This window comes from Rhinolophus ferrumequinum, chromosome 6, assembly GCF_004115265.2.
Source record: "Rhinolophus ferrumequinum isolate MPI-CBG mRhiFer1 chromosome 6, mRhiFer1_v1.p, whole genome shotgun sequence".
Taxonomy (NCBI): Eukaryota; Metazoa; Chordata; class Mammalia; order Chiroptera; family Rhinolophidae; genus Rhinolophus; species Rhinolophus ferrumequinum.
In genome coordinates, this window is record NC_046289.1 from 61,504,572 (window position 1) to 61,525,637 (window position 21,066).

Below are 21,066 nucleotides of genomic sequence, written 5' to 3' on the forward strand. Positions count from 1 at the left end.
TGTAGTATTGGTCAAATAGTAGCCTATGTTAAATTGTTCTATCTGCTGCCTTTGTTCTGGCAGAAAGCTTAGGGATAGGCAGTAAGTATGTTTGATAAATGTAGAAAATTGAATATTCACAAGAGCAGGAAAGCTGTGGAAATCTATGCAAATCTATGCATGTCTGTAATATAGTACTTTAGTTTCCAGCATATATTTATATTCAAAATAACTCCATTACAAAATGTAAGCTTTTTGGTTTTCTGTGTTTATTATAGGGCTTTAATGTAAAAGACCAGTTGCTCAAGATATGCTTTTATACAACTGATAAAAATATACGAGACTTTTTGGTAAGTAAAGGTGAAACTATGTGGTTTACATTTTCTAGTAAACCTTGGTGTGAAACTTCAAAATAAATTATTTTAACATTTTACTAATATCTAGTAAGTCAAATATGACAACTCCATTGTCTCTTTAAAGGATCATTTTGCTTTTGTGGTAAAGGAAAATTTGTGTGAATATATACATTACCTCAAAAATTCAAAATATTCTTAAATGGCATTTATTTTCATGACATTTGTTTTGCAAATATGCTTGATTGTTGTGAGGTCACTGCTTTCATTTAATTACTTTTTATCCAAGGTTGAAATTTTAAAAGAAAAAAATTACTTTTCTGAAAAAGAGAAAAGAACTATAGACTTCGTGCATCAAGTTGAGAAGTTTTATTCAGAACAGTTGCAAGAAAATATGCAGATCCAGTCCTTTCCCAGGTAGTCTCATTAGCCCCCTTTTGATAATATGGGAAGAATATTGTAGACAGTGTTCAGTTTATAATTTAATGAGCACGGATTTCTTCTGTGGAACTGAGCTTACATTCCCTATGAAGATAAAACTTATGTCGTCCAAAAGGGACTCAGGAATTTCCTGTTATTTCAATACGTGCATAATCAGATGTATATTTTTAAGACAATAAATACAAAATAAGAGTATTGAAGTATGTGCCCCCCAAAAGGGTAGAAGTTTTTGGGCAGATAAAAAGGAATGATGCTTTTTCCTCCACAATTAAAAAAAAATTTATATCATTGTTTTAGGTATTGGATAAAGGAACACGATTTTTTCAAGCATAAATCTGTTTTGGACTCATTCCTGAAATATGATCAAAAAGATACATTTAGCAAGCAGAACCATAGAATTGCGTTAAATTGGGCTCAGTGGTGGAAGCAACTAACCCAAGATTCCATCCTTCTCCCCAGGATCAATCCAGAAGGCAAGTGTGAGACAGCCTGAAATCTGAACATATTGAATGAGTATTAAATTAGGCATCGGTATGTTTTGATGTCTCCATTTTAGAGTTTCTTTAGGGGGAAAAATAGTCAGTTGCTTTAAAATGCAAGTCATTAATATCTCTTTCTTATCTCAAGGTTTATATGAGGGATTTATAAAGTGATAGTGAAAGAGAAAAGTCATATGATTCAGTGAATTGAGATGTCAAGGCTGAGTTCTCTTCCCGCCTCAAAATGACATTCTTTATTTTTCCAAATAGTCTTTGAGCTTCTTCTTGTGTAAACTGAGGATCTGTATTATATTGGGGCGCTGGATAATAACTAACAGTGTAAGTAATACATAAGTAATACATAGTAATACATAGGATGTAAAACATAAGTAATACATAGGATGTCAAATTCATGTTTACTATTATAGCCAAAATTTTCATTTATACTTAGAAAAAATGGAAAAAGAGGCCTGAAAAGAAATGAAACATACAGCTAATTTCCAAGTTTCCTTTAACCACTGTAGTAAGAACAAGCAACATTTAGCTCTTTCTCTAGCTGAAGTACTGATTATAAAATGAACAGCAACATAAAAGCGGGAGATAGTAAAAGAAGCAGAGGGCTGAATAATTCATTATATAAACATTTGTTCAGACCGTCATATCTGCTCAGTTAATTAGTGTTCAGTTTTGTGTCAATAATCATAATTCATTCCTATTCTAAAGTGTATTTTGTTTTTAATGTAGAATACAAATCGTGTTCTCCCAAAGCCCTCTGGAGATACCTCACAGCTCGCCATGATTGGTTAAACATTATCTCGTGGATTGGAGAATTTCAGGCCCAGAATAGTTATGCTTCACTTCAGCAGAACAAATGGCCCCCTCTGACTGTTGATGTTATTGATCAGAATACTTGCTGCAATGACGACATGAGGAATAAAATTTTAGATGAGCTGGCCAGGTACTATAACTGTGGGGAAGAACAATAAAAAATAATTTTGTAATGTTTCCTTTGAAATGCCATGAATCCAGTTGAATGTTGTTTCATAGTATTTTAAAATTGAAAGGGCATTCTTGTATATTGAGATTTTAAAATTGCAGGCATTCAGCATCATGGGGTAGTGAATACTGGTACGCTCTCAAATTCTAGATGAAGATTCTTCCCAAAACATTGTATGTGCTTTGGTGTGGAACTGGTAAGCTGTCAGTGGGAGTGACAAAGACCAAGTGGTGAGAGCTTAGATGAGAATAGGTTAGTATGCTGTAATGTTTCCCACTCTTCTTACTACACCTGTATGCTTGTATGGCCTTGAACTAAAGAAGACTGCTCACATAAGAAATTAGTAAAATAAGTAAAATAAGACCTGGTCTTATATTAATTTTTGCTCTAAAAGATGTGTTAGAGTTGATTGTCCGGCTAGGTCTTGTTTTGGGGGAAATACGGTATGTGGGAGAAAAGTTAAATTGGACCCTCTGCCTTATATCATGCATAAAATCAATTCCAGGTAGATTTTAAAACCTAAATGTCAAATGTAAAACTATAAAGCTCTTAGAAAATATAGAAGATTATCTTCATGACCTCTCTAAAAGGCCTAAAGAGGCAAAGGAAGAAAACAGTGAGACCCAGAAAGCTGCCTGGCAGGAGCTGTGTCCCTTAGAGGAGAGTGTCAGCCAACCTGCAGTCACTCAGTACAGACAGAGCCAAGCTATCCCCATCCTACCTTTTTTCTGACTCTTACCTCCTGGTAGGGGTCTCCCATAGGGCAAACCAAAACACTGGAGTCTTTTGGAGCAACTAATACAGGAGAGCCTCCAGGGACACAAGAGCAGGAGATTCAAGCTTGGAGCTTGGATTTGAAAGGGAAGATACCATCGTAAGTAGGCATTTCATAAAGAGAAAACACAAATGGCCAATAAGCATGAAAAGATGCTCTTCCTCACTTGTAGTCATGGAAATGTAAGTTTATTTTACCAAAAAATCTAGGAACAACTGCAATGACTATCAAAGGTAGAGTAGGTAAATAAAATGTATAATCATATAATGGAATGCTATATAACAACAACAACTAACAAGTTGTAGCCAAAGATATCAACATGGATAAATTGCACAATGTTCTCAGCCCTAAAAAAAGAATGAAATCTTACTGTTTGTGACAACATGTATGGACCTAGAGGGTATTATGCGAAATAAGTCAGACTGAGAAAGACAAATACTATATGATCTCACTTATATGTGGAATCTAAAGAATAAAATAAACAAACAAAACAGAAACAGACTCATAGATACAAAGCAAACTGAGGGTTGCCAGAGGGAAGGAAGGTTGGGGAGCAGGGTGAAAAAGGTGAAGGGATTAAGAAATACAAATTGGTAGTTACAAAATAGTCACAGGGATGTAAAGTACAGCACAGAGAATATAGTCAATAATGTTGCAACAACTATGTATAGTGCCAGGTGGGTGTACTAGACTAATTGGGGGAATCACTGCATACATTATGTAAATGTCTAAGCACTACACTGTACACCTGAAACTAATATACAATACGCATAATATTGAATGTCAATTGTTACTGAAAAAAAACTCACAATGTTTAGTAGAAGAATGTTTTATTTATATATAAAGTTTAAAATAGGCAAAACCAAACCATATGTTGTTTGGGGTTACGTATAATGGTGGTAAAACTATGAATAAAACTAAGGGAATGGTTATCACAAAAGTCACCTCTGGGGGCAACAAGAACATGCACTGGGGGAGCAATGCACCATGGGCTTCCAGGTATGATGTGCTGTAGTTTGAATGGTGGTTACGTGGTGTGTCTTTAAACTCTACATAATGTATCTTCTATACTCCTTTGTGTGGTATAGATGATGTAGTAAACAGTAAATTTATAAAAACTATATTTAAATGCAAATTTCTTTTCATGTTTAGTAGTTGATCTATTTAAATTATTCTGCTTTAGTTTAATGATTTTGTTTATATATTTTGGTGAATTTCTCATTGCTTAAAGCATCTAGCTTCAAGAGCTAACCACTGTTGCCGCACTGAATTGTACAGTTGCAGTCAAAAACAAAAAAATGGAGATAGCTTAGTTTAGATTTTTGAAATATTTAAGATAACTTGAGATTTTCATTACTACCTTTAAATACTATAGTGGTTCAGAAACCTTTATTGGAAAGTATCAAAATATATGTCTCAGAATGTATTTATAGAGTAAGAATTGGTAGTCTTAATTTGTAAACACTTTTTTTTTAAGTACAGTAAGTCCTCGCTTAATGTTGTCAGTGGGTTCTGGGACTTTAAGCAAAATGACATATAATTGATGCCGGCAGAGAGAATCCCCTACAGTGAAGACTCAAGCTCTAGGCCAAGAGTCTTCTTGGCCTCACATAAGAAAGAATTCAAACATGAGCCAATACAGAGTTCAAAGTGAAAATAAATAAGTTTATTTAGCAGAAAGTAAGTAGGAAAAGGCCACCCCACAGACAGAGTGGCAGTCGCTTATCACTAGTGGAAGAGAGACCCTCTCTATCCGCTGGGCTAGGGTTTTTATGTGTTTTCTTGCTTCTATGGAAAATTTCTTGGTGTGGGGAAAGAAGAACATGGTAAGTTTATGTTTAACTTCTGTGAAGTGCAAGAAGAATAGGGGCAGGCCTATCTTTTAACTTTTATAAGGTACAGCCTGTGGATTGTTTGTGGTTTAACTACGGGAATGGCCATAATGGAACATCTTCGGTCAATAGGTTAGGATGGTTTGTTCTGTGTGATTAACGACTGCCTGAGTTCTGTGTCTTGGACCATGTAGGTTTGGAACCCAACGTCCAAGTTTCTTCTTTTGTAAAAATAGTCCTCATGCCCCTTCCCTATATTATAATGAAAACAATTTTACCATAGGCTAATTAAACAAGAATTAATTTCCTATGGGATCTCATCAACATTATAAGTTATAACGAAATGACATTGAACGAAAGGAAACGTCGTTACTCAAGGACCTGCTGTAGTTGAGACTTAAACTAATGGAAATTGTTTGGTGAGCTTTGAATCTAACACCTTTTTAACTTGCCATCTCTTAAAACTGCCTGATAGGAATGGGATTTTTCTTACATCCGAACTAGAAGACTTTGAACTCTTCCTCCTGAGGCTGAACCGTATTGGCGGTGTGATGCAAGATACCCTCCCTGTTCAAAACTACAGGTCCAAAGAAGGTTGGGATTTCCATTCTCACTTCATTCTCTATTGTTTGGAACACAATCTGCAGTACCCTCTTTTTGTCTATCTCGACTGTTACAAGTGAGTACGGAGAATTGATTTGTCCTTGAGCAGATCTTCATGTTTCCTCTTTCAATATTACTTGAATATGACTTTTAGGAAAATGTTAAGCATTCACATGAGGAATACTGATCTTTTTAAAGTGGTTCCTCTCACTGCAACCCTTGGTACATACATCTTTTAGTTCAATGCTGCATTCAACTATGTGCTTATCATGTGTTTTTTGGTGATGTTAATTCTGTAACATCTCTGTTAACCTTTTAAATGACTAGAGATTAGACTAAAGTAAAAGTTTAAAAGAGGAAGATGCTAAAAGTTAACTTGGGGTTCTTTGATACTTTCATTACCCGGCAAATGCTAAATGTCTTTGAATTCATAGCCACTGCAGGTTATATAGGGTCTAAAATTTATATTTAGATAGATAGATAGGCAGACAAGTAGACAGACATCAATATATACCTACCTAAGATCAACCTGCAGAATCATATCCGTGGCCAGTGTTAATTGCTATTGGGTCAGTAATAACAATAACAGTGGTAGTCTCTAATATATGTGTGCTTACCATATTCTTGACATAGGCTAAGTGCGTTACATGCATTATCTCATTTAATCTTCACAAAAACCCTGTGAGGTGATTACTCCTATTTCCATTTCACAAATGAGGAAACTGAAGCTTCCAGAGAGATTAAGTGCCTTAACTAGGGCACACAGCTAGTAAATGGCAGAGCCAGATTTGATTTTACTTATGTTTGATTGCAGAGCCCACTTTCAGTGTGTTAATGAGAATATTTTATTTTGTGTAGTAAAAATTCTGGTTCATATCATTGAGGCTCACTTAGACGCAGAAATGTTTTCCCCAGAGCTACTGGCAAGAGAAGATTTAAAAGCTGTATTTTCAAAGAACCTGTTCTGAGCCTTTACTCCTGGGTCTTAGCTTCTCTGTAGTTGTGTAAAGGTTTTTAAAAACTTCTTAAGTTTGAAAATGCTAAAGAGTTTTTGTTGTAAAAAACAATAAAATACAAAGTATCTTAAAGTAAAGGTATCTGTTAATCTTATACAGAGCTGGTAAAATTTCATCATGGTAGTAAACACATTTTAAATAATATTATCTCTGTTTCTAAAATGTTCTCTATTTACAGATCATAATCAATACGTAAAACACAACTCCCACAAGAGTGAGAGATATTATGTTATAGTTACCTTTTAATTCCAAGGATTTTTTTTTTAATGCTAGTCTGAGCAAACATGATTACAAAATCATCTGAGCAAACATGATTACAATTATTTGTCTTATCCTGTATGTTAATCAGAGTTTATTTTTTGTTTTACATACAGACTTAGTCCTACAAATTGTCCCTTTTTGGAAAAAAAAGAATTACACGAAGCTTACCCTTGGTTTGAATTTTTAGTTCAGTGTCGACAAGTTTCCAGTAATTTAACAGGTATGGATGCACTGTATTAAATACAAAAATTTCCCTGGATAAATAACTGCTCTGTCAGATGGCATTAACTTGTGACCTCTTTTAAGTAAATCATTTGGCTGTGGACAAATATCTGACCATAATCTAGGCTCAAGCTTTGTTTAAGAAGCAGAGACCAAAAATGTTAGCCAAGAAAAGCCAGACGGAGCAGATAGTAAGTGTGTTATGTTCTCTTTCTCTGTCAGCCTCATGCTCTATTCTCTTTGTGTATCTCTCATCCTACCAGTTTATCACAGACTGAATTCCTAATCTCTGGCAGATTGACACCCTTTCTCCATGAAGAAATGGTCTGTCTTCCAGGTCTGTCTGCCCTGAAATCTTTTAGTGAGGAACTCCAGGTTGAGTGAAAAGAAATTCACATGTGTGGGATTGTTGTGTCTTCTGTACTAAAGCTACTGATGGAGAACCTTGCCCCAGTTACACTCAGACAGAAAAGCGCTGTGACCCCTGAGGGCTTAGCTGGTGGTATTTTAGAGATTCTGGAAAGGGACAGCCAAAAAATGTCACCAATGTTTCACTTTTATGTAGTGTCCAGTTTCTTTCCAAATGAAGAATTTTTTCATAATGTGTTTTTTTTTGCTTTGTTTTATTTGTTCTTTTGGTGCTGATACTAAAATACGTTCATTGTGGACAAAAAAAAACAAACTTGGAAGCCATAGACAACTATCGAGAAGATAATAGATCTATGGTAGATAGCCTAGGTAGATAGGAGGGTCCATTGATAATTCTTGATATATTTTAATGTATTTTGTTCCAGTTATTTTCTCTGTACTTTTCTAAACCTAGTTTATATTGTATTTCATTCATCTAACAAATATTTATTGAGCTCCTACCTTGTGACAGTCTGTAGGTGCTAGGGATACAACTAGAAACATCTATTATTTGAATACTGCTTTTTTCATGTATAATAGTAATTATGATATAAGAATTTTCCTGTGTTCCTAGAGACAATGACCATTTTATGTTTACGTAATATTTCAGTGTATGGATATACTTTTATTTACTATTCTCTCATTTTTTTAAACATTGAGGTTGTTTTCAGGGTTTTTTCTCCTATAAAGAATACTCTTGAACGTAAAATTTTTGTCCTTGTTTCAGATTATTTCTTTAGTACACAGATAGGATCCTGGATATAAAATTACTGGGTCAAAGGTTATACACATTTTGAAGGTTGTGCTAAGGCAAGATTGCTTTCCAGGGGGTTTGTACCATTTTATCCGTAAGTCCCAGCTTCTACACACCCTGACCAGCTCTATGATTGAGGATGATTGTTTTTCAAAATCATTGCTGTTTTAATAGGTGACATATTATAGGCATATAATTATTTTAAAGTGCACTTCTTTATTGCTAGTGAATTATATATTGCTAGTGAATTATATACTTTTATGTGTCAGACATTTATATTTCTTCATTTGTGAAATGGTTGTTTCTTTTATCCATTTATCTGTTCGAGTCAGTATTTTGGGCATTGATTTGTGTGAGCTCTTTATTGAAGACATTAATCCTTAGGTCGTCATTTGTTGTTCATTTTCCCCCCTAGTTTATTAGTAACTTTCAATTTTCTTTGAGTAGAAGTTTTTATTTTTATATAAACAAATCATTCATTTTTTCTCTTTGTGATGTTTTCCTATTGCTTTTAAATTTATAAAGTGCTTACTGTGGATAGAGTTAAAAATCAATTTTCTCAGAATTGTGTAATTCTTAATTTATATTAAAGAGAAAAACGTACTCTTCTATTTTCCAGATCCTAAACTGATTTTCCAGGCTAGCCTTGCAAACGCTCAGATACTGATTCCCAGCAACCAGGCCAGTGTAAGCAGTATGCTGTTAGAAGGACATACCCTCCTGGCCCTTGCTACCACAATGTATGCTCCTGGGGGTGTCAGCCAGGTATGGATAGCACCTTTACCTGTTATGGCAAATAGGACTGATTTTTTTATTATTATTATTGGGGAAGGGGAACAGGACTTTATTGGGGAACAGTGTGTACTTCCAGGACTTTTTTCCATGTCAAGTTGTTGTCTTTTCAATCTTAGTTGTGGAGGGTGCTGTTCAGCTTCAAGTTGTTGTCCTTTCAGTCTTAGTTGTGGAGGGCGCAGCTCAGCTCCAGGTCCAGATGCCGTTTCTAGTTGCAGGGGGCACAGCCCACCATCCCTTGCGGAAATAGAACTGGCAACCTTATGGTTGAGAGCCCGTGCTCCAACCAACTGAGCCATCCAGGAGCTCAGTGACAGCTCAGCTCAAGGTGCCATGTTCAATCTTTAGTTGCAGGGGGCGCAACCCACCATCCCTTGCAGGACTCGAGGAATCGAACTGGCAACCTTGTGGTTGAGAGCCCACTGGCCCATGTGGGAATCGAACCGGTAGCCTTTGGAGTTAGGAGCATGGAGCTCTAACCGCCTGAGCCACCGGGCCAGCCCAAATAGGACTGATTTTAAAGTTAGCAGAACTATCTATGGATTTTCTAGAAATCATTTGATATTAAAATGTAAACACTTACAAGCATTTCATGAAAGAGCATTAAAAATGGGTGAACTTTAAAATTTTATATCTTAAGTTGAAAAGGAATTAATATGTTGTATAGAGATTATTTTTTTCCTTTATTTGTTCTCTTATGCTCCAGGTTTATTTTTAGGATAGAATCCGGATCTGGTTGTTACTGGGACTAAGTATACTTTAGATCAATGGCTTGGGAATTACTCTACTTTTTGTCCTCTTAGAGAGGTAAAAAGGAAATCATAACTATTAGCTACCCATATGAATTCTTTTGAGGGACCCAGTGGAAATTTGCCCTTTTCTCCTTTTTGTGCCTGGTTAGAAGAAACTTAAGAATGCTTTTAATATCTAATCTTCAAAAGTTTCTTATTGATGCTAGCTTAATTTAATACCACCTCTTCTTAGATTATTGCAATATTCTTTAATATGATTATTTATTCTTCTGCTTCTGATCACTTGTCAGACATCAGTTATAGAATAACTTGAGAGCTGAAGGAGAGGGACCTAGGAGTCATCTAGCCTAGTAGTTATTTTTCTTTTAAAATATTTACTAAATATCTAATTAAACATTTAATATTTAAATATTTTAAACATTGTAGTAGCAGAACCTTTTTGGAACAACTTTTCCACATAGAGTTTGAAAACCACTGGTCCAACTGAACTTCCTAATTTTGTAGATGAGGAAACTGAGGCCTGATATTAAATATCTAGCCCAGGGTCACACAGGTAATTTATCCTAGATCCAGAACTAGAATTATTGCCTTCTGACTCCATGTCCCGTGCTGTTTTCATTACCATGTACTCTCTCAAGCTAATCTTGTTTCAAAAGTTTCTTGTGGAAAAATGACTTAAGTTTGGAGAAGAGGAAAACATTACTCTGTACCATGTTATCTGTCTTTTTATTTAGGTTGTTCAGAATGAAGAAAATGAGAACTGTTTGAAGAAAGTAGATCCCCAGCTACTGAAGATGGCATTAACTCCTTATCCCAAGCTAAAAACTGCTCTCTTTCCACAGTACACTGCCCCTAGTGTCCTGCCACCCGATATTACACTCTACCACCTTATTCAGGTACAGTATTTAGGTGGCTGGTATTTAAGGAAGTCAGTCACTGTTCAGCCACAGAAACAGAAACCACTCTGGGTTTTTCAAATGGAGAACATTTAACATAGGGAATTACTTGCACAGAGTAATAGCAGAATGGAGAAACCAAATGTGTGATGGTGAACGACCCCAAAATTGACAAAGAACAAAACCATCAAAACCTCTAAGGCTACAGAAATAGTGCAAGAAAGTGGTGTTATTAGAACCCAGAAGTTGGAGCCATCTGTGGAAGTTAAACTCACAACCAGGCTGCCTAACAGGAGCTAGGAACATAGAGGGTGGGGCTGGAACCTTGGAGGAAATGCCCCAGAAAACACAGAAGGGGAAAAATATCTTGGTTTCTCTCCTTTTCCCACCTTTAATCTCCCATATTGTCTCTCATCGCTAACCTAATCTGCTAGCCAAAGGACAAACGGGCTCGGGAAATGCAGTTCTCTGCAGGTACAGGGAGAGCAGGGAAATGGTGGAAATGGATCTGAGAGCAAATAGATAGTTGACCTTCGTATTTGTCTGCTGCGTTCATCAAAAGTCACTCCATTCTGCCACTGATAACTCTGTCTCTTCTCAGTGAACAGGGCTGTTTGTTTACTTAAATCAATGCTTCTTAACCTTTTTCAGGACAAAGACCTGAATGTGAGAGAGCTATGAGTCCTCTACACAGAAAAATTGCACAGATGCATATAATTTTGCTTATATTTCAAAGGAATTCACAGATTCCTTGAAACCTATTCAGTGTTTCTTAGTTAAAAACACCTTCTTTGGTTCATTTCTCATTTCTAAGGGGTTTTGCTTTTTTTTTCTGGGTATACATATTCCCATAGTGTCTTCAATTCAAAATAAGCTCTATAATTCTATAAAAGTTCAAAATCTCTTTTACTCTCATGTGAGGAATTCTTAGGGTATAGACTATTGCTGCTCAAAAATGTGGTCCCCAGGTGGGTACCAGTCCTTGAATTGCTTGTTGCTGAGATGAGATTAGATTCTTGCACCAGAATGTAAATCTGTGTTACTACCGTGTTTCCCCGAAAATAAAAGCTAGCTGGGCAATCAGCTTTAATGCATCTTTGGGAGCAAAAAGTAATATAAGACCCAATATTATTATATTATATTATATTAATTATATTATACTCGGTTTTATATTATAGTAAAATAAGGATGGGTCTTATATTAATTTTTGCTCCAAAAAAACGCATTAGAACTGATTGTCCAGGTAGGTCTTATTTTTGGAGAAACACGGTAAGTACACTGTTTAGTTTAGCAAGCTTTTTTTTTTTTTTTTTTAAATGTAGCAGGAATTTCTTAAAGGAAGCAGGAAACTGGATTTATATTTATCACAAGCTTATTTCATTGCAGACCAGCACTGATATAAACTATATATAAGTGGATTATATAAAAACATAGTTTCACTACCTAAAGTGGATTCAATCAGCCTAAAACATAAGTGTTTTCAGGTCCTTCTTTGTTTTGTTTTCAGCTTGACTCATGCAGCTTTTTCGTCCTGTTTTCTTAGGAAAAGTATTGCTTACTTAATAGACCACAGATTCTCCCTTGATTTAAAATCAAAGCTGCTCCCTCCTTAGCCGTCCAAATCTTGACTTAATAGTTTTGTTTTCTTTCTCCTGTATTCCTCCCATTATCTGTTTATAGGCTTTGCTAAACTTTTGGCCTAGAAAAATTTCAGTCACTGCTGCCTGCTCTCAAAACTTTTCTGATTGACTTAACCTTGAAACTGCTTTTTTCTTCGTTGTCGATGATATGCTCATCACATTTCTTTAACCTTTGATCTGATCGTCTTTCTCTTCCTTTCCTGACCTGCTTTAGCTCACCTTGTCTGGTTTACATGGTAACATTTTCTAGCCTCATAGTCTTCTTGTCTTTTGTTTCCAATAGCATTTCTGCTTTTACCAAAAGAGTGCACTTTGTAGACATAATTTGAAGTCAAAAGAGAGTCTTTAAAAGGAGTATAGCCAGTTCTATTTTTATTAAAATAGAAAAGTATCTCATACATTCTTTTTTGTTTTTAGCCTTGTTGAAAGAATTTATATCCAGAAAGATAAGGTTTTTAATTGCTTTGGAGAAAGGAAGCAGACCACCTGTTAATTCCTTTCATATAATTTTGTTTACTTATTTTAGAATCAGTTAACTTTAATGCTTATTTGACTTTTCCTCTTTTTCAGTCGTTATTACCCTTTGATGCTAGCAGGTTGTTTGGCTGGCAATCTGCCAACACACTAGCTATAGGAGGTAAGTCATTATCCATATTTCTTGCCTTAAAAGCATTTCAGCAGTGTTGACCACAGGAGTTAATTTATGTAAAATCAATGCAGTTTTTTTTCCACTGCTTTCTATTTTAAAAATGAAGGCACATTCCAGTGGAAAACATTTTCTAGGAAACTGAATTGAAAACATATTGTGAGTTAAAAGTATTAGGTCACTAGTGGTATACTTGCTGAGAAATGTAATGTGCTTAAATGTCTCCCTTTCCAAAAATCCCTTTGTTAGCAGTATCGTATTATAAACGTTAAAAGCATAGATGTGGGCCTTAGACAAATCCTGGCTCTACCATGTATTAACTGTATGACCTTGGTTAAGTGATTTAACCGCTCTTCAATTGCCTATAAAATAAGTTTAATAACAGTGCTCACCTCTTATGTTATATTGAGAATGAAAGGAGACAAGGCATTTAAAAAGCTCTCAGTTCCTGGCACATGGTCAGCACCAGATGCACAAACACTGCAGTCCTCTCTAGACCATAAGCATTTCTCTGATTTATATACCATTCTCTCTCTCTCTCTCTCTCTCTCTCTCTCTCCCTCCCTCCCTCCCTCCCTCCCTCCCTCCCTCCCTCCCTCTTTCTCTCTTTTTTTAAAATTAGGTTGGTGCAAAAGTAATTGCGGTTTAACAGGTGAAAAATAATTGCAAAAACCACAGTTACTTTTGCACCAACTTAATAGTATAGTTCACATACATGTGTTATTCTTAAACTCTGCTTTTTTTTTTTTCTTTTGCATTTAGAATTAGCCTTTAATATCATGTTACCTGGGTGCCTCCACCTATGTATTACTCTAAAGTAGGCTTCAAATTAGTACTTTACACATAATACACAACCTGTAAATATTTATTGATATAAATAAAAATGAATTTTCTAATGTGCTAGTTCTATAAGTTCAAATTTCAATATATTGAATTTACCTAGTGTAAAAAAAAGTCCATTGCAGTGCCAAGCGTATAATAGATATTCAGTAAATATTTGTTGAGTGCTTAAAAAGTAGTGCTTATTGCATTTTCAAATGAAAATACATGTTCTAATCTCAGTTACTAGAGAGTAGACAGAATCCCTTTCCTGTTCTAGCACCTCCAACGCCAGGGCCTTGACCTCCCTCTTGGAGAGTGAGCGCTCTGCTAGGTACACTAGGGAAACACAGGAAATTGAAGGTATGTTCCCTGCCTGATTTTTAGAAGTTTAAAACATATTTGAGCAAATAAAGCACAAAGTAAATGAAACAATTATGAAAACATACTACAGATGTATAAAATTGGAGAATTGTATTTAATTAGAATGTTTACTAATTTTTTCATATGGTTTTACCACTGAAAGGGGATGTAAAGCAACTGCAGGGTGAATTTGTTTCTGCGGCAGGCCAGAGAAAATTTTCCTTTTGGGTAGAATTTGCTTTTACCCACAATCTCCACACTAGCCCCAACCACTAAAAAATCCGGGTCTTATCTGAATAAAACATTAAAGTTAACTCATTTAGCACCTGGAAGTACCATATACTTTTCATGTACTCAGCAAATATTTAATGAATGAATGAATGGTTTTATATGGAATTATAAGTTGCAAAAGTTACTCGGATCTCAAAAAACACAGATGAGGCATATGACAATTTTTAATCTCAAAGGGGGTGTGCTTTTAAGTAATAGCTTTGTAAGATGACAGACACCATTAAGGTATTTGTCTTTTTTTGTAGGGGCCAAGTCACAATATAAAGTCTTTGGAATTCTGTGGAAGGATAAAACTTTATTTCAGAAATAAGCTTTGAACTTTGAGAATAAGAACACATGCATTGTTTTCTAGAATTGTTTCCTTACCAGTTCAGGATGTTATTTTATCTCTTTTTTAAAAAAATCAGTAGTAAGTGGTTAAGAGGCAATTAAATAGTAGGGATTGACAGGAGTGATTATTTCATACTAAGTTCTCACATCCAAAAATCTTATGACTTTAAATTTCTCTAAGAGAAAAAATTTTTTTTCTGCTGTTTTCATGGGCACAGAGCTAGTCTGCTGGTCTTGGAAAGGTGATACCAACAAGGTGCTCTATGAATGCAGCATCAGAAAATACAGTTAGTAGTGATAACAAAAGGAGGGTATTAATATGGAGGAAAGGATGTTCTCAAAATACATATTGGAGAAAGGTATATAGTGAGTTGGCTTTGGTGAATACAGGATAAATAAGTAGGGATTTCATTGCATAATGGACTGGGTGGATGAATTAAAAAGCTCCTTTGGCTGATCACTGGCAGAGGTTTGGTCACTAAAGGGTTATTGCCATTGTGAAATTAAAGGATCGTCAAATATAGAATTAAAGCATCTAAAATTACAAGTAAGTTCAATGAGGGAAAAGCATAATTTATAAGTTTTTATGCAGTTTCTCAGGTACACATTTTTGCATAAAATGAGGGCTACTTTCTACATCAAAATAAAATTATTACATTTTGGTGGTTCAAAGTGATACACAGTAGTACAAAATGATTATAGCAACCAGTTTTCTTTTACCATTACAGACTTAAGTTTTCCATATACAAATTTGCAGTTAATCGTGGTGAGGTGCAGAGGGTTTATATTGTTTCACTTCACCCGCAGATGCATCGAGTCATCTCCCACATTTCTCTAGCCCTGACCTGGTTAATAAATATGCAATAGTAGAACGTCTGAATTTTGCTTATTATTTATATCATGGACGGCCATCGTTTGCATTTGGTACTTTTCTGGTCCAGGAATTAACCAAGAGCAAGACACCCAAGCAGCTGTGAGTATTTAAAACGTAATTTGTACTCTTAGTGAAAGACATATCTGTATTTTACACATGCATTAAAAAAAACATACTGGAAGCACGTATACAGAGTTAATACTAATTATATTTGAATGGCGATTTTTTTCATTTGTGCTGTTCTGTGTATCCCAAGTTTTTAGCATTTAGCATGTGTTACTTTTGTTAATAGGAAAAAATATTAAAATATATTTTAAAAGATAAACATATTTTAAAATCGTATTTTAATAAAATGATTCAGGAGCTTGCCAAATGTTAGCAGGTACTCTAAAGGGAGAATTCTATAATGAGATGTGAATTCTGTATTTAACGTCTTTGTCTTTTATGATTCATTTTTATAAAAAATGCACAGAGTTGGGAGGAGTATTAGATATAATCATCAGTTAAACAGAGATTTACTGGTTTGTTTTATAAAATTAACAAAGTAATGTATTTTTATGGTAAAATATTCAGGTAGCTCAGAAGGGTGAAAAATGAAAGGTAAGAGTCCTATCCTCATTCTGCATAATAAAAAAATGTGGTTAATATTTTGTGTGTCTTCCCTTGAAAAATTTCTGTGCATATAAAAGTACATATGAGTCCTTTAAAAGGTGTGTGCTTTATGATGTCAGACTTTAAGTGGCATTAATTTTTTTGGTAGTTTGTGTACATACTCATAATTGATAAGATCACAAGCTGGCAATCTTTTGGAAATTCTACTCCATGTTCCTGGATGAAGTTAGAAGCAAGAATAATTTGGACTATGAGTAGGTGTTTCAGAAGAAGGTAAAATTTAAGGAAATGGGAGGGCTATGGAGCCAGAAGACAGCTAAAAGCTATGAAGAACCTAAATGGATGTGTGCAAAAAGGGAAGGAAGAAGAAGCTATATACACCATGTACACTGATGCAATTCCATCTGCTTTTCCTGGTGAGAAAGTTTTCAGGTGCTGATGTGATTTTGATTCTTTTCTTTTTCAGGGTCCAGCAAGTAGGCAATGAAGCTTATGTCTTAGGCCTCTCCTCCTTCTACATACCTTCAATAGGAGCTGCCTGTGTTTGTTTCTTAGAAATGCTTGGCCTCGACAGCCTCAAACTCAGAGTTGATATGAAAGTGGCCAATATAATTCTGAGCTACAAGTGTAGAAATGAAGATGCTCAGTACAACTTTATCAGAGAGTCTATAGGTACAGTACCTTTTCTTTCTGCGGCTTGGTTTATTTAGAGGACAAGGGATGAATAGGATTATGGCATTGAATTGTGAGTGGTTGGGGGCGGAAATAGTTATATTTCATTTTCATCCTTTTCCTGCAGTGTTTTCTTTTTAACTCACTTTCTTGGGCCCTTTAGTTGTGTACTAAAATGACCCTGGGCCACACTCTTCAAACAGAAGTGCCCAGTTCCTGACTTCTTCTCTTGACCAAATTTGTTGCTTATATTTCTTATAGCTGAAAAACTGTCTAAACTGGCTGCAGGTGAAAAGGCAACCAAAGAAGAATTGCTTGTTCTTTTAGAAGAAGGTGTATGGAACAGCATTCAGCAACAGGAAATACAGAGGTTTGTGAGTTGTAATCGTAACCTCTTTTCCAGCAAGCTTTTATTCCATGTGTGTTTGCCTAGTCTTTCTTCCAACACCTTAGATGTTTTCACCAGTCTCCGTAAACCTTATCTTTTTACTCATGCAGCATATAGCAGATACTCAGTAAATGGATAATGGGTTTTAATTGCATCTTACTATCAGTAAAAGGAGGGTAAAAATAATGATTTCCTCTTTAGAGATGGAGTTTCCAAGAGATGGAGAGGAGCTTTGTCTCCTCCACTGCCCTATTGGTCAGGGAAGTCTTTTAAGTGTTACATGTTGAAATCGTTTCAGAAGATGTGGGATGGATCTCAGAAAATTTGATTCTGATGTCCTTCATTTTTTCTTACTAATATATGTCAGTTGATAATGGAAGTTGAGGTGACCATCTGTCCACAAGACCCCTCTACTTATAAATTCATGCCATCTTTTCTCTGTGCTATCCCCCTAGAGCTAACCCAGCTACCTTAGACCTTGGGAACGCACCATTCTTCTGTAACTCCTGTCACTGAGGCTGTTTTTAATAGCTTCTACTTTCCGCAGGAACAGGTGCCCTCTCCTTACTGAGGAAACCCAGGCACCTGTCAGGACTCTGATTCTTTAAAGTGAATCATGAGAGATAATTAAGCACATAGGAAATAGTCTTGAGTGACTGTTTTCTTAATTCTTCCAAAGATTGTACATAGCTAGTTTGATAGATATGTGGTTGATAAAAGGAATGAATTGTACCAGCACGCTAATAAGACAGCTATTGTGCGTTATGGGTAAGGGTCCTTTGTTTTTTTCAAAGCAGTTTAACAAATATTTGGTATTTGTTGAAAGGGTTTTTAGAGAAAATACTGTAGTTTATTTAATTTTTTACTAATTATTCAGTTTAAAACTAAAGCAATATTTTAACAAATTATTTTCCTCTGCCACTCATATCCCCGATCATAGGTTATCCAGCGAATCTAGCAGCCAGTGGGCATTAGTGGTACAGTTCTGCGGGCTCCACAATATGAAACTGAGCACATCTTACCTGAGAGAATGTGCCAAAGCAAATGATTGGCTACAGTTCATTATTCACAGCCAGCTCCATAATTACCACCCAGAGGAGGTAAGCCACTGATTGTTGCCAGTTATTCAAGAAGACGGTATTGGAACACATCTTAGAAGAAAAAGTGTTCTTTCTGTTGTGACCACATAGACTTTTGTTTTATATGATACTATTATTTTCACTAAAATTTCAGTGGGTTGGCTTCAGACAAAGGACGACTAGTCATTAGTACTAAAGAGATGAAGGAAGAGTTTTGTAACTCCAGATTGCATATGGAAATTCACTGAAAAGCAACAAACAATTTTGTAAAATTATATGCGGTCAGACAATTAAGTTTGTGAACTCATCTTAGAAAAAGTGCTACATACCTCATTGCTGAATGTCAGTATAGTCATCTCTGAAGTGCTCCCCTTGGGAAGCTATGCACTGATGCCAGCACCGAGTCCACCCTTCAAAGCAGTTTTGGAATTCTTTTTCTGGAATGGCCATCAGAGCTGTCATCATGTTGCCCTTGATGTTCTGAATGTTATCAAAATGTCTTCCTTTCAATATTTCCTTTATCTTCAGGTAAAGAAAGAAGTCATTAGAAGCCAGATCAGCTGAGTAGGGAGGGTGTTCCAATACAGTTACTTGTTTACTGGCTAAAACATCCCTCACAGACAGTGCTGTGTGAGCTGGTGCATTATTGTGATGCAAGAGCCATGAATTGTTGGCAAAAAGTTCAGGTTATCTAACTCTTTCACGCAGCCTTTTCAGCACTTCCAAATGGTAAACTTGGTTAAGTGTTTGTCCAGTTGGTATAAATTCATAATGAATAATCCCTTTGATATCAAAGAAAGGTTAGCAACATTGCTGCAACAGGTTCGTGAACTTAATTGTCGTGGGTCACTTCTGACACAATTCAGGTTGAGAGAAAACAATTTTGCCTATTCCTTTCTCTGTCATTTTCAGCTCCAGCTGAAATGGTTGTCTGTTTTAATCACCTAATTTGTTTTCTAGGTAAAATCTCTTCTCCAATATTTCAGCCCTGTCCTTCAAGACCACTTAAGTCTGGCTTTTGAGAACTTGCCCTCAGTGTCCAATTCCAGAATGGACAGTGATCAATTCTGCAACAGGTCCCTCCAGGAACTCCAGAGAAGCAAAGAAGAGATGACGGATTTGTTTGAAATTCTGCTCCAGTCCTCAGAGGAGCCAAACTCCTGGTGCTGGCTCCTGGCTGAAGCACTGAAACAACAGGCTCCTATTCTTAGTGTCCTGGCCTCATGTCTCCAGGTGAGGATCTTGAGAAGCCTAAATTAAGGACCCTGATACCAATAGAAAAAGTGGGAAAGGATGGGGAAGGCTGATAATCAGAGAGGACCTGGAGGATAATGACAGTGAGGCTCTAGTGTGTGTTTTCAAGGTCACTGAAACATTTTATGCTTCTCCAGCTTAGGATTCAGGCCGTCTAGTGCACTTCCTTTTACCATGACATTTAGTAACTTAATAGGTCAGAACCTTGGTTGTTAGTTTCTAGTCATAGAGAAGGATGCTTTGGTAAACTGCCCACCACTTCCTCTTGAGCAAGGAAGAGGGATGCTCTAGACCAGGGGTGTCCAAACTGCAGCCCGCAGGCCAACTGCAGCCCGCAATCCATTTGTAATTGGCCCGCAGCAAATTCCAAAAATATATTTAGTTTACTTAAATAAACCAGGTGAGGCAATACGTACTTCACCTCGAGTGAGTGGCCCGGCTGTTTGTGTATTTTACCGCATATGGCCCTTGGCGAAAAACGTTGAAAAAAGTTTGAACACCCGTGCTTTAGACAGTCCCTTGACCAGCAGTTCTGTGGAGGGCAGTCATGTTTTCGTATACTTAGTATTTCCCTGACTTCCACGTATATCCTCTTAGTCTCTCGGCCTTTTGACCTGCCACACTCTACAGGATGGTTTATAAATGCCCCTTGGTTGTTCATTAGACTTTGTTTCATGCTTGAAGGCTTTTCAAGCCATTTTAACCAATTTATTGAGGTGACTTGTTCCAAACAGGAACCATCCCTAGTTGTAGCACTACTGGAAGTTTTCGCTGTCAGGTAATGTAGGCCCGGTTGTTACTGCATTTTGAAAAGTTCTTATCCAATGGCAGGATGCCAGTGCTATTCCTTGTCTCTGTGTTTGGGTCATCACTTCTGTGGAGGACAGTGTTGCAGCTGAAGCAATGGGACACATTCAGGGCTCAATGGAGAGCCACACCTGGGACCTTGAGGACCTCTCAGTCATTTGGAGAACATTATTAACAAGGCAGAAGAGCAAAACTCTCATCAGAGGTTTCCAGCTTTTCTTTAAGGTAGCAATAATCACTTCATTTCTTTCCTGAGTTTAAAAGTGTTACTTCAGAATATCCCACAGTGACTTTTTCAATTATTCCTATTCCTGGAATTTTTTTTTTTTTTTTTTAGCCAACAGCAAATAATGGTAAGGAACTATCATTTATTTATTAGAGTACTTTCTATACATTATTTTAGTCAAGTCTCATAGTAATCCTATACTAAGATAATGCTGCAGGAGGATACTATGAAGTGGTCTTGTCCTCATTTTATAGAGTAATAAACCAAGGCTTACAAAACCTAAGTTTTGTAAGGGGCTCAAAGTACTTTAGTAAGTGGTGTGCCTACAGTTCAGATCCATACTTCCTAATTCCCAAACTCCTGTCCTCTTAACTGAAAAGCTCCTACTGAAGTGTGTGGATTGATGCCACAGACAGCAGTAAATGGGCAGGTCAGTGGAGTCTATTCTCCAGGAGTGTGTGTAGCACCATCTTGTAGAACGTCTCCTGCTCATGTGCAGTGGACC

At 36.3% G+C, this 21,066-nt stretch overlaps 1 protein-coding gene across 2 annotated transcripts in view; it reads left to right on the plus strand.

The window, feature by feature from the left end:
- SPG11 (SPG11 vesicle trafficking associated, spatacsin) overlaps positions 1 to 21,066 on the plus strand; it is a 75,210-nt gene that overhangs the window by 26,882 nt on the left and 27,262 nt on the right. For both annotated transcript variants that reach the window (XR_004423231.1, XM_033108529.1), the window contains exons 12-26: positions 258 to 329; positions 622 to 749; positions 1,071 to 1,246; positions 1,997 to 2,210; positions 5,332 to 5,535; positions 6,850 to 6,956; positions 8,740 to 8,885; positions 10,399 to 10,560; positions 12,771 to 12,837; positions 15,457 to 15,622; positions 16,602 to 16,807; positions 17,069 to 17,177; positions 18,136 to 18,295; positions 19,235 to 19,507; positions 20,360 to 20,560. Coding sequence is in view for 1 of the 2 variants with exons in the window: in XM_033108529.1 (XP_032964420.1) it covers positions 258 to 329; positions 622 to 749; positions 1,071 to 1,246; positions 1,997 to 2,210; positions 5,332 to 5,535; positions 6,850 to 6,956; positions 8,740 to 8,885; positions 10,399 to 10,560; positions 12,771 to 12,837; positions 15,457 to 15,622; positions 16,602 to 16,807; positions 17,069 to 17,177; positions 18,136 to 18,295; positions 19,235 to 19,507; positions 20,360 to 20,560 (2,391 nt within the window). In the remaining variant the exon portion in view is untranslated. The remainder of the gene's footprint in view (positions 1 to 257; positions 330 to 621; positions 750 to 1,070; positions 1,247 to 1,996; positions 2,211 to 5,331; positions 5,536 to 6,849; positions 6,957 to 8,739; positions 8,886 to 10,398; positions 10,561 to 12,770; positions 12,838 to 15,456; positions 15,623 to 16,601; positions 16,808 to 17,068; positions 17,178 to 18,135; positions 18,296 to 19,234; positions 19,508 to 20,359; positions 20,561 to 21,066) is intronic.